The following is a 13,048-nucleotide window of genomic DNA, read 5'->3' on the forward strand; positions in this document are numbered from 1 at the left end:
AGGTTCAACTGCAAGAGAAGTTCTAAAGCACAAGACAATAGCTAAAGTTGTGATGTGTGATATTGACAAGGTATATCCATAAAGTCTGAATCTTATCGTTATTTCCATTGAGATTTCAGGAAGTGGTGGACTTCTGTCAGATGCATCTGTCTGTTAATCGGGATACATTTCAAAGCAAAAAGTTGGATGTGATTATTAGAGATGCGAGGTAAGAAAGATTCCATATTTTTCACCTTTGCAAGCTGTATTTTACCATAGATTGGAACTTGAGGACTGCTTGGAAAAGTTTGATATTGTGATTGGAGACTTGGCAGATCCTATGGAAGGAGGCCCTTGTAACCAGTTATACACGAAGGCCTTTTACCAAAATATTGTGAAATCCAAACTCAAAAATGGAGGGATATTTGTAACACAAGTAAGTATATTGTTATTGCTGACTTGCTGAATAAAAACTCAATTTTAATAGGCTGGTCCAGCTGGTATTCTATCCAATCTAGATGTTTTTCCTTCTATATATCACACTTTGAAACAAGTCTTCAGATGTAAGTAACTAACAAAAAACCAATCTATTCATCTGAATTATTTGACAGATGTCATTCCTTATACAACTCATATCCCTTCCTATTCAGATGTTTGGGGATGGGTGATGGTAAGTCTTTAAATAAAAAATGCTATAAATAAATTATAACAACTTATTACTAGGCTTCAAACACTGATTATATCTATCAAAATGCAAGTGACATAGATTCAATTATTAAATCCAGAATCAATGCAAGTCTCAAGTTCATGGATGGAGAAACATATTCTGGAATACTCAAACTTAATAAACAGCAAAGACAGATGTAAGTTTCTTAATTGTATATTTCTTTTTATTTAATTGACATGCATTCTCTAGTTTATCAAAATCACCAACATCTACAACTTTACCATTTACCTTTTAACTTTACTTCACCTTTCTTTTTTTTTTCTAATTTACCTTTTTTCATTTTTTTCTATCGCTGAGGTATTTCTGTTTGAATATACAATAAGCCATATGATTGGACAGTAGGTTTGACTTAAAGTTTTCAACTAACAAATACGGAAAATTGAAAACTTTAAGAAACATTTCTAAATTCTGCGGAACAAGCAGGATTGTAGCCACTGGTGCTTGCCGGGCGTCCCAGATACTTGGAACTTGCTGCTGCTTCATCACCTCTGGCAAGACCTCTGACCAATTTTATTTTTTTTCTCCTCTTCGGTAATTTTTCTTCTTCTTCCCGCTGCTCGATCGCCGCCACTGCCTCGATTTTTTCTCAGCGATTCTTCTTAGTTGTAAATACAAGAGGTCGCTGACATTGCTGCAGAAAAATAAAGAATGGTTTTAACTTCCATGGGAGTTGACAACAAGTTACTTACCAGCCAAGTAGCTGACTAGCCAAGCGTATATGAAGATTTACAAGCAATCTGAATTGAGCGCCACAGCATTGTGATGTGGCATTAGGTCGAAAACTCTCTTTGCGTGCTCTAGCAAGCCATTGCAAGAGTAAGTGGGAACCATAGCTACAAAAACTCTAGAATTCTTCAAGAAGAGCATACCAGTAACCCAGGAGCTCCTTCAAACTCTTCAAGCGACCATTGCTTTCCAATAAGAGGCTCAACCAGTATTTAGCCTTGGATGGAATTTACTACTCAACCTAACTTGCCGAAAGAGCTTTGTGATGCAGCAGGGTCCAGGCTAGATGGGGCTCTCACCCTCTCTGGGGCTTTCACCTTCTCTGGCGTCCCGTTCCAAAGGACTTAAACCTGGTCTGCTATGGAGGACCCTTCTCCAAACTATAATTCAATGTGCAAAACACACTGATTTCCAAGTTGGGCTTTTTCTGTTTTGCTCCCCACTACTAGGGAAATCCTTGTTAGTTTCTTTTCCTCTGCTTAGTAATATGCTTCCAAAATGAAGTATTTGTCAACGTGCAAATAGCTCACAAATTCTCCCACGCCAAGCCTGTCAACAGCTAGCCTTGGCACCACCGCAGCACAGGTTCGGCAGTCCCCCGAACCAGAATTCCGCTGTCTCGGAAGCAGCCACCCTTGGAAAATTCATGCAGATCCTCAGTTTTCCTTTTTTTTTTCAAGACAATGGCGATGAGTGATAGCCACTGCACGTTCTTGATCGGGTAGATGAATCAGACTTGTAGTAGCTTGTCGATCTCCTCCTTGACCTTGGCCATGAAGGTTGGATTCATCCTGTACAGTGCTTGCCTACGTGGTGTGCTTGTAGGAGTCAACTCAATAAAATGTGTGCAGAGATCAGGTGGTACTCCTTATAGATCATTGTATGTCCAGGAAAACACATCCTTGTAGCGATGTAGAAGTTGGAGTGCTAATCCTCGTGGCAACACCTTAGTGATCTTCAGTTTTCTAGGTTCCTCTGTTGGTGCTGTGAGGTTGATCTCCTCAATTTCTTCATTCGTAGTTACCACCAGTGTTGCATCCCGTTATTTGAGTAGACCTGGAAAAAGCTATCAGCAAAAACACGAAGTTTTAGTAAGCTAGCGTACTCCAATTAGTCGGGGTAGGGCGTCTCTTAAAAGTTCCAAAGGTAGCTATGCTTCACAGAATGCCGTCCTACGAAAAACAGCACCTCAGGTATCTCACGAAAGCCATGCAGCAGCGTACCAGAACTCACATGACCCTAACGCTACTTCTGGATCTCGATCATTGTTTGCTTGTAACATATATTCAATTACACTTTTCATGTGAGGCTGCATAGGAAATAATTAGTATAAACAACTGAAAAATTAAAATAACCTTACCCGGAGGATTTCTGCATCCATTTCCAACAAATGAACGAGCGCTGCACACACCTTGCATGTAAAACTGAAACTATCACTCATTATTTCAATATCACAATCAAACGGATGTACTAACCAATTTTCTCACTTCAGGCGCAGGATCGTTAGAAAGCGTAAAAAGACCTTGAAGATAGTTATCCATGTTAACAAAGAGTGCCTACCACCACAATCACTCACTCCTTTATAAAGAGAGAGAGAGAGAGAGAGAGAGAGAGAGAGAGAGAGAGAGAGAGAGAGAGAGAGAGAGAGAAACATGGTAATCTGCAAGTACCATGCAAAGGTCAAGTACAGAAGGCCAAACGTTGAACAACTAAATGCTAAACGGAGGAAATAGCTGAGCCAGAGTCACATTGGTGCCATTTATAGCATGTAGAACCCTTAAAAACAGGGGAGTTCGGCAGCTCTTGCGAAGCTTTCTCCTCTTCTCGACAGAGTGCTCGTGGAGAAGTTTGGGCGGCATCTTACTGCCGGATTCGGGATGCTCACCGTCTTTCTCTTTCAGCTGCAAGCCGAGCAGGTGTGAAGGAAAGTGGAGGTAACATCCACTTAAGAGGATGCTGTGGAATACATTGAAGGTGCTCAGGTCGAAGCTTTGGGTGCAACTTTCAACACTTTGCTGTGTTATGCATCTCAACCTTGCACTCCTTGCACCAGTGGTAGCGTCGTTTATCCTCAAGACAATCACCAAGAAAGTCAATGGAAGAATCCAGCCCACTACCATCAAAATTATTCTATATTTCCAACCATCCACTTGTCAATTTTAGTCAGGTACTCTATAACACTATTCTTGCCTGCAAGATGAAACGTTACCTAGTTGAGAAGGAAATATCTAACAGAAGTTATATTTGCATTAGGAGGAGCAAAAACTTCCACCCAATGAGTTAGAGGGGGGACCTCTAGGGGGTTTTGGAAGTATAGTAGGGATAGTGTGTGAGTTGGAGGAATCGGGTAGTTGAGGTCAAGTTGGGGCTGGATCTAGGCACACATGTGCTATGCACAATTTTGCCATGCATGCGTGAGCTCAGCCACAAGGGCTCCCTTGCCTTGGCTGCTTGATTCCTAGTAAAGCTTGCAATGGTGCAGTATGATCAAAGAGATGATCCATGAACCAATCAAGGTACTACACCTTGCCAAGGAATTGTTGCACATTATTCACGCAAATCAAACACACACATAAATTATTTCAACTTTAACCCAACCTTTTGCAATTGATCCAACACTTTACACACATCATTAATATGTTCCTATGTCCCATCTAAATAAATCAAAACATCATTAATGAAGTTAATAATTACCTCTGGCATATTGCAAAAAACTTCATCCATTATCCATTGGAACGTTGCCAAAGCACTATTCAAACCAAATGGCATGACCATGAACTCATACAACCTAAAGGGTGTATAAAAAGTAGTCTTAGGAATGTTCTCCTTAGACATTGATACGTGCCAATACCCTGATGCAAGATCCAATTTGCTGAACCATTGACTCTGTCCCAAACGATCAAGTAAATCCATTGTGTGAGGAAATGGGTATACATTATGAACAATCACATTATTAAACATACAATAATTAATACAAAATTGAATGCTCCTATCAAGCTTTATCACAAGATAAAGTTCACAAATCCAAGGACTTTGAGACTTGAGGATAACTCCCTTCTTCAACATATCCTTCACATTGGCTTCCAAAATCTTGATTTTCATGGGTGACCAACATCAAATAGGAATCTTGATTGGACGAGCATCCCTAGTGGGAATAGGGATTTTGGGTTATCTGGAGAGGCAAGGAAAATCTCCTAGAAGAGCTTGTCTTCACATCAATTATCTTGGAGTTGACTAGCCAACTTTCACTCTCAATTTTTCCAAGGGTTTGTTATCTTTCCTTTTCATTCTTAAAAGTTTGGTTCTTGTTCTTATCATCTCTCTTTCTTACTATGATAGGTGCTAGTCAGATCATAGCTCAGTATTACCAGCTCATTCATCTCAGCTTCACAGTAAGTTTTGGAAGAAAAAGAAAGTGTTTTTTTCATGAATTTCTAAGCCATTCCCTATATATAAGATTGAGTTCATGGCCTTGCTCTCCAAAAACCATCAGCGCTATTCCAATGGGCAGCTCTCTCTGAGTGATAAGATTCACAATGAGCTTGTGTGTGTACTCCCCCTTGATCCCTGCGACAAAGTCTTTTTCATTGCCACTGGCCTCTTTGTAAAATTGTAGCAGTAGTGGTGATTGTTGTGAATGTGATTTTGGGTATCGAAAGTTACCTGCCAGCTAGTCCTTTTAGATATTCTTTCCTTACTGCTATGATGACAAGAGGTCAGTATTGCTAGACCCATTATTAGTTTCCCACTTGAGCTAGTTGAGAAAGTGGTCAATGACCATGCACTTAAATTGGATGAACATAAGGTAAGAACCCTATGTGTTTCTTGCTGACCATACTCAGCCTAGTTTAAGAAACTTGTGTCATTGGTTTGCACTTACTAGTATTAAGAACCCCCACAATATTGAGATTGGTCCCTTAATATTCACTAAATGATAGCTTACCATGTCTGTTAAACACCCTCGTTATCATGCCCTTTGTGTTAGTCTCATTTCAGTCCCAAATGCTATTTATAAAAAGTGTCTAGATTTGCTCATTTAGCATATTTATGGAATGTAGAGATTATTCTGAACACAATGGTGTTTGTCTTATGTCCAAATTCGCAATCTAAAGATATTCTATATTTAATAAGTTTCAAGTTTGTCCTAGAAACTAACTCTTGATACTAAGGGAGGCTTGGGATGAAAGCCCAAAGCATGTGTTCCTCAAGGGGGGAGGGAATATAGGGGGTTTTAAATGTATAGTAGGGATAGTGGGTAGGTTGGGCATAGTTGACCAACTTAAGGCATAGTCTAACTCCCACTTGTGTGTTTGTCCTTGTTTTGCGTTCGGCTTGGGTTTAAACCCAAGTTCCATACCATGTTAGTTAGTGGAGTACCCATATCCTCATGTTAGGCCACCGATATGCTGAAATAGCACAAGACTCCATTTGGCTCCGTTTTGTGTGCTTGTCCTAGCATTGGGATGTTGGTTGCTTTAGGACTGTTCCAAGTCACTCCATGCTTCTGTCCTTTCACTCCTTGGGCTGTACGCTTGGGAGTTACTCTATGGTCTGGTTTCATCACTTCTTGGCTCCATGCTTAGGAGTTTGGCACTGTTCCTTTGTTTAGTGGCTCAAAGCCCTGAAACTTGAGTTCCACACCATTGTCCTTTAGACAGTGGCATGTGACACATGGCACATGGAAGGTTTAAGTTCCACTTCGTGGTTATCCTATGGTAAATCACCTGTTAAGTGCTCCACACTATGGAGCTGTGAGGAGCTAAGGCTTAATTGAGTGATCCAAGTCGCAAGCTCGCTAGAGCTATAAGGCCTGTCAAAGTGGAATGTTTCCATCTCCTTATGAGGAAATCTTGAATACAATGCAAACTATAAAAGTAAAAAAAATACTTAGTAGGAATAAAGATGCCAGCTGATTATTTTTTAACCCCAGCCAAGAAACAGGAATCAGATTCTATCCTGCCAAGTTCCAAGCTCAAAGGCTGGTTGGTTAACTAAAAACAAGAGCCAGAAAGAAAAACAGAGATGAAGATTAGGGCACACTAAGGCAGTTCACTTGTGCTTCTTGTTGGTCAGAACAACGAGAGCATGCAATCTTTTTATCGTTTAGAGTGTCACTAATCCTTTTCTCTCTCTCTAGGAATTTATGGCTTTACAGCTTAAGATACGCTCCTGTTCTTGCTGGGATGGTTCAGAAAGTTTTCAGAGTTTAGAAGTTCCAACCTCTACATCACTTGCGAGATCTATGCAAGTTTGATCTTTTAAGACTGCTGCAAGGGGTGGTAGGAGTTTTGCCTGTGTTGGGTGATGGCAAGTTAGTCACTCCTCTACTCCCGTGACTCCTTGTTTCCCAGAAGAATTGCTCCAATCCTCAGAAGTCTTCGTGTCCAGACCATTGTAGCATTGCAAAGTTGTGCCTTGCAGATACGTAGGAAACTCCCGCAAACAACGTGCATCATCCCAAGAATGATAGGAAGCAAGTGTTAATCGCATGATGGTTACAAGGAAGAACATAAGAGAAAAAATAGTTTACTTCTAGCTTTCTCATCTCTACAGAGACAAGCTTACTTAATTTTATCTTCTCCAGTTATGATGAAGAAATCATCATTGTGCATGCTCCACACCCTCCTTCTCCACATCCCAATTTCATTCCAGTCAAGCCAAGCCCTGGAAATAATTACAACTTATTATTTAATTTAATAATGCACAAACCATTCAGCCTAACATTGACAAAAGCTCAAACCAACTCAAAGACTGTTGCCAATATTCTATCAAATCCAAAATGCATAATGGCTCTAAGAAAAATAGCAAGCCATGACTAAGCAACCACAGTCAAACAACCACAGTGAATCTCACAGTGTCATCTAGTGGCCAACAGCCATAGCTAGTGCCATCTAGCGGCCAGCAGCCATGACCAATGCCATCTAGTGGCCAACAACTATGACCAATGCCATCCAGCAGCCAGTGGTTCTATGGCCAAGGCCATAGTGCCATAGCTAGGGCTGTGGCCAGAACTATGGCCAATACACACTATTGCAAACCTATAGCCATGAAGTTATTATGCCTAGCCCGCTTAATTGATCTAGTTACAGAACAAATCTAATGATTTGAAGAGGCCAATTTGGGGCCTTGCCAAAGCGTGATATCGTCGCATGATAATGTTATATTAGAACAAAAGAGAAAGTCAGTGTTTGATCAAGTGGAAAAAAATTGAGACTAGTCCCTCAATATGGTTGGATAATAGCTTACCATGTCTACCAAACACCCTATCATGCCTTTTGTGTTAGTCTCATTTCGGTCCTAAATGCTATTTATGGAAAGTGTCTACATTTATTAATTTGGCATATCTATGGAATATAGAGATTGTCCTAAACACAATGGTGTTCGTCCCGTGTCCAAATTCGCAATCTAAGGACATCCATATTTAATAAGTTTTAAGCTTGTCCTAGAGACTAACTCCTGGTACTAAGGGAAGCTTGGGGTGAAAGCCCAAAGCATGTATTCCTCAAGGGGGGGGAGGGGGGGGGGGCATACAGGGGGTTCCAAATGTATAGTAGGGATAGTGGGTAGGTCGGGCATGGCTAGTCTAGCTCCCACTTGCGTGTTTGTCCTTGTTTTACGTCCGGCTTGGGTCTAAGCCTAAGTTTCATTCCATGCTAGCTGATGGATTACCTATATCTTTGCGTTAGGCCATTGGTATGCTGAAATAGCGCCAAACTCCGTTTGGCTCCGTTTTGCGTGCTAATCCTGGTATAGGGATGCTGAATACTCTAGGATTGTTCCAAGTCGTTCCGTGCTCTTGTCCCTTCACTCCTTTGGTTGTATGCTCGAGAGTTGTTCTATGCTCTAGTGCCATTGTTCCTTGGCTCCATGCTTGGGAGTTTGGCACCGTTCCTTCATTCAATGGCCTAAGGCCCTGAAACTCGGGTTCCACACCACAGTCCTTTGGACACGTGGCATATGACATGTGGCACATGGAGGGTTTAGAGGGTTTAGATTTCGCTTCTGTGGTTATCCTATGGTAAAGCACCATAAGATAAAGGGTAAAAACCACATGTGCTAAATTTGGTATTGGAGTATGAGTCCCGGCGAGTACTATCCAATAAGATTGGGCAACTAGTCTTGTTGCATACGTAGAGATGAAAACGATGATTTGAGTGGGTACAGGCTTGGGTGCTAAGACTTCACAATTGTTCCTTAGGTATGGATTTGATTACCTTGTTATACCTTATAATGTGGGTTTGCTCTTGGGCTCATAAGATGGATTGAGATGTTCCATTTCCCACGAGTTTGCGCTTGGGCTCGTGAGTGAGGCACATTAGCAGCTTAAAGCTACATTTTGAGTTGGCAGGATTAATGTTAGCCTATCAGTGGTTTTATGAGTTGCTCCATATACCATGAGTGAAAGTAAACCTTCCCTGGGTTTGCTATGAGTGGCAAATAAGTTGGTCCATAGCTATTTAGCACGGCACTAGTGGATCCTTCTTAAGCATAATTACAAATGGATCAATCAAGACTACAGGGATAAGTTTATTAATTCAAGTAGTCATTCCTATGCTCTCTCATTAACTTTTCTTGGATTGGACTGAAAGCAGTGCAAATGCAAGCTTGAGGTTTAGTCAAAGATGAGATCGAAAAGAGAGTCATCAGGGACGAAGGATCAAACACGTAAATCAGTTTTTCTCCTTGGAGAAACAATTTGCAACGAGGTGTGACACATTACTCGTGTCCACAATATGCAATCAAGAGTCCTGACCTTGAAGCATATTGGAAATGATAGTCTTTAAAATAGTGAGTTATGGGATGGATAATGGTGAAGCGCTATACCATTTTGTTTAGGCTTGCTATTAAAGACTTGAGTTACAATGCTTAATTATTTTCCGGAGAACCTTGCTATTACTCTTTAAGTAGCTTAGTGTTAGATTAATTTTGAGTTTGGTCAAAAAGAGAATGGCATGAACTTGTCCATGTTGTGAACAAAAGTTAGTGGTATTAGGTATTGTAAATCATTATTAGTGAAGTGTGGCATTTATCATTTTGTCGAATTAAGTTGACACTTGATATTCACATAAACCTTTGAAGTAATGGCATGGGCATTACTCATGGTGTTGCTCAATTGACGATCAAGTCATTGTGATTTCTTATATCATATTTATGTGATAAGGAACAATGTGTTTACGAAGTTGCTTAGTTAGATGATGATCAACCCCAAAATGGTTGAGGGTGAAACTAGTCTATTTACATTGAAGTAGCCTTGATTGGATTCTCAATAGTGGTCCATTATGTTAAACTTAAGTTGGTTCCTTAGTTCCTTAGGTTTGCCCATGAGGTGTTAGAAGGGGTTATAGCATTCATTTGCTATGGTTTATTGGTTTATCCATTAGCACTTGGAGTAGATTGTTGAATGGAAAAAGTGTGTTATTGAGGCATTGGCATTGCTAGCACTTGTGTTAGTGGAAGTGACATTATTATTTTGAGTGATGAGGAATTGTCTTTAGATCTTGATTTTCCATATTATTTTTCTTGTTAGTCTTTTGGCTTCACATTAGATCTTAAAGATGGTTGAAGAAGAGTGTTAGTGCAATATGGATATCCAAAGATATGGTCTTCGTGATCAAGCCTTTGATGTTTATTTTGCATTTTGCAAATGTTGGTGTAAGAATCGGAAATATGGGCATGATGTTTGATGCTTAAGCACACTATAGGTCTCAAGAATTTGTGTTGAGGTGAACGTATATAAAGTTGTTAGTATGAGGAAGTTGATTGAGTTTTGAAAGTTTGCATTCTTGAACTGAGAGTCATTCTTTCTGTAGGATAGAAAAATTTCCATAAATTTTCTAAGACTTTCTCAATGGCTGATTTATTGTTACTTTGCTCGAAAACCTTTCTGTTTTCATAAGTTAGTACAAACTAGTGAAGGGGTTGGAGTTGGCTTTGGTTAGCTTAGATCTTAGTAAGTAGTTTGTATAATGCAACCCGAAAGGGATGTTGACTTTTGGGGCTAAAGCAATTAAGTTGAATAGAGTCTGGAGTTGGTGAAGAAAAGTGGCCATTGCACTTTTCTAAGAAGGGTGACCCTTATGTTTTTCTTTTGTAACATTGTGCTTGGTGGCAAGTTGCACTTTGCATTTTGTTAGACTCTATGAGAGTAGTAAGTTCTCACTGATCTTGACTTGGTCTTGGTAGCCCTGCACCTTGGATAAGGATGGTGATGTCTAACTTAGTTGTTTGAGGTTGAGATGTTGATACCTGTATTATAACTTTGTCTATGAGGAGGTTGTGTACCAATATGAGTTCATCTCATGGTCTTCACTTTAGTTTCGACTAAGTGTTGATTATGCATAGCTAGCCTCTTGAGGCATGCTTAGAGCTATTGGCTAAACACATTAGTGAGCTTATTGCGGTTGAGTTGGATTCGAGTGGTTATTTAGTTTGTGCTTGTCTATGAACTTTTATCTCGTATCTGGGGTATTACATTCATATTAGACAAATATATAACTTGATGGTGTGGGTTTAGTGTTTAAATCTTATGAAAGCAAGTTGAAGAGTGATTGTTAGTTGCTCTGCAATTAATGATTGCTTATAGATTTTGTCGAGGATTGTTAGACACTTGTTTCGCTCAATGATAATTTAGTAGTGATAGGCTTGCTTTACCAAATAGTGTTGCGGAGGATTGTGTCGTTAGACTTACATAAGTTTTCTATGTTGGCATGTCGATTCTACCTCTATTGATATCATTTTGTTGTGTTTAGTCCATGGTATTGGATTTCATGGAGACTTGGATGTGGTGATTCACTCCTTGATAATGTGTTATCTATAACTGAGTATTGCTGAAGGTTTAGTCTCGGATACTGAATAAGGTATTTTTTACTTTGGTTAGCTTGGTTGCTAGGGAGTTTTGAGTGGTGATTCACCGTTGCTTTCTTCTAGCTTTATTATGGTGTTGATGGCATTGAAGTGATGACTTATCGTTGACATTATTATTGCTGAGATTTGAGTGAAATAAGATGTCTCTTCATCAGATTGATATTGAGTTTCATTAGTCTCGATGCAAATAGTGTTAATACTTGGGCTGTATCTTTGTGTTAGCAGCACTCGTGCATTTGCTAGTTAGCAATTGTATTGATGTTCTAATGAACTTAGTGGCAAATTGAGTTAGTTATGTTCTAAACGAGATTGTTTAGTAGGGGTTGAGTTTTGAGCTTTTCCTTGAAAAGTGATTTAATCGTGGACTATGCTAGCTTTATGAGAGAAAGAGTTAGTAATCAATATTGAAGTGATTGAATCCTTGTTAGATTTCAGTTGAGATATATTAATCATTAATGATTTTTCTTGTGCTTGTTATTTAGTGAATTATGTCTTGCTACAGATAGATTCATGGAGGATCGTTTGGTGATCACTTGTTAAGTATAGCTTTGTTATGTTTAGTTTTTGGATTGAGGCAAACATGCTCTTTATTAGCTTTGCATTATGAAATTTAACTTCTGGATGTGTTGAGGAGGATATTGTGGGTTATATAATGATTTCTTCTTTAGCATTGAAGTTAGTTCAAATAAGACTCATGATCATTATTAGGCAAAACTTGGCTATAGGCTTCTTCGAGTTGGTTCTTTGAGTTTTTATGCTCATTGTTCCATTTGTTAGAAGTTGTTAGGGAAAGCATTTTGGCTTGTTAGCTTCGATGTTAAAATTGACTTTTGCATCTGGCAATCATTAATGGTGATTGACTATCGTCTAGGATAGTTGATTATCCTTATCAAAAGATTTGTTTGGTTATTAATATAGAATGATGTGCCATTCTTCAGAATGGTGGATTTTTTCTTCAATAATGACTATGCATTGCTCTTTTGATAGGAGGATTGATGATCTTTCATGATAGTTAATTGTTCTTTTTGATGGCTTATGGCTTTTCGTAATACCACATGTTCTTTATGGTTTGTTTTAGATTGGTCTCTTGGGTTTGAGATATCGATAAGATGTTACTAACACTTGCTTAAGCAACTTTGGTTCCTTGGTATTATTGATCATGATCTATTTAAATTGGCTAGTGTGATAATTAGCATGAATGAGTGTTTGTTAGTTTTGCAACATTCATTTTATTATATTGATTGTTACTCGAGCTAGTTCTAATAGATTTGGATGTTATTTCCTTCGAGTAATACATTCGCGAGCATTTTGCTTGCCAGTCAATGATACTTGTGTTCCTTGAGATGTCTTTGGTAAGTTGTTTGGTATACTGTCTACAATATTCAGTAGTTAAGTTTTCTCATTAAGTTTACTTGATAATGTACTTGCTATTGAATGTTGTTGGATAATGACTCTTGTCTTTATCAATTATGATGATCTTGGTGGTTTTTATACTATACTTCTAGTTTATCAGATGATAACTTACTTGGAATACTTTTGTGTTCTAATCTAAGATTTATTCATTAATAATTAAGACTCTAAGAAATGACTTTGATATTGTCCATGTATTAATCTTGCGTTTGTGCGTTTGGGCCAGTATAGGCAAACTAACTTCAGCACTTTGTGTGCATGGTGAAATCTCTAATCATGGGGTAGCTATTGTCGACTGGTCACATCACCTACCTCTCTATCAATGTTCTTTATTCCATTAAA

At 39.0% G+C, this 13,048-nt stretch overlaps 1 protein-coding gene across 1 annotated transcript; it reads left to right on the plus strand.

Moving 5' to 3' along the window:
* Window positions 1-210: 210 nt before the first annotated feature.
* LOC9639022 (thermospermine synthase ACAULIS5) lies at window positions 211-1,042 on the plus strand. Its single transcript, XM_024662537.1, has 5 exons — window positions 211-415; window positions 467-542; window positions 591-649; window positions 703-842; window positions 896-1,042. The coding sequence occupies exons 1-5, from the start codon at window positions 320-322 to the stop codon at window positions 939-941; spliced, it is 417 nt and encodes a 138-aa protein (XP_024518305.1). The 5' UTR covers window positions 211-319; the 3' UTR covers window positions 942-1,042.
* Window positions 1,043-13,048: the final 12,006 nt, after the last annotated feature.

Source organism: Selaginella moellendorffii, unplaced genomic scaffold (genome assembly GCF_000143415.4).
Source record: "Selaginella moellendorffii unplaced genomic scaffold, v1.0 SELMOscaffold_90, whole genome shotgun sequence".
Lineage (NCBI taxonomy): Eukaryota > Viridiplantae > Streptophyta > Lycopodiopsida > Selaginellales > Selaginellaceae > Selaginella > Selaginella moellendorffii.

What these genes read in the sequence shown, in the direction of transcription:
- LOC9639022 (XM_024662537.1), top strand. Translation starts at nt 320, where the DNA reads ATGGAAGGAGGCCCTTGTAACCAGTTATACACGAAGGCCTTTTACCAA. An exon ending in ATGTTTGGGGATGGGTGATG is followed by an intron (nt 650 to 702) that starts GTAAGTCTTTAA and finishes ACTTATTACTAG; the next exon opens with GCTTCAAACACTGATTATAT. An exon ending in AATAAACAGCAAAGACAGAT is followed by an intron (nt 843 to 895) that starts GTAAGTTTCTTA and finishes TGCATTCTCTAG; the next exon opens with TTTATCAAAATCACCAACAT.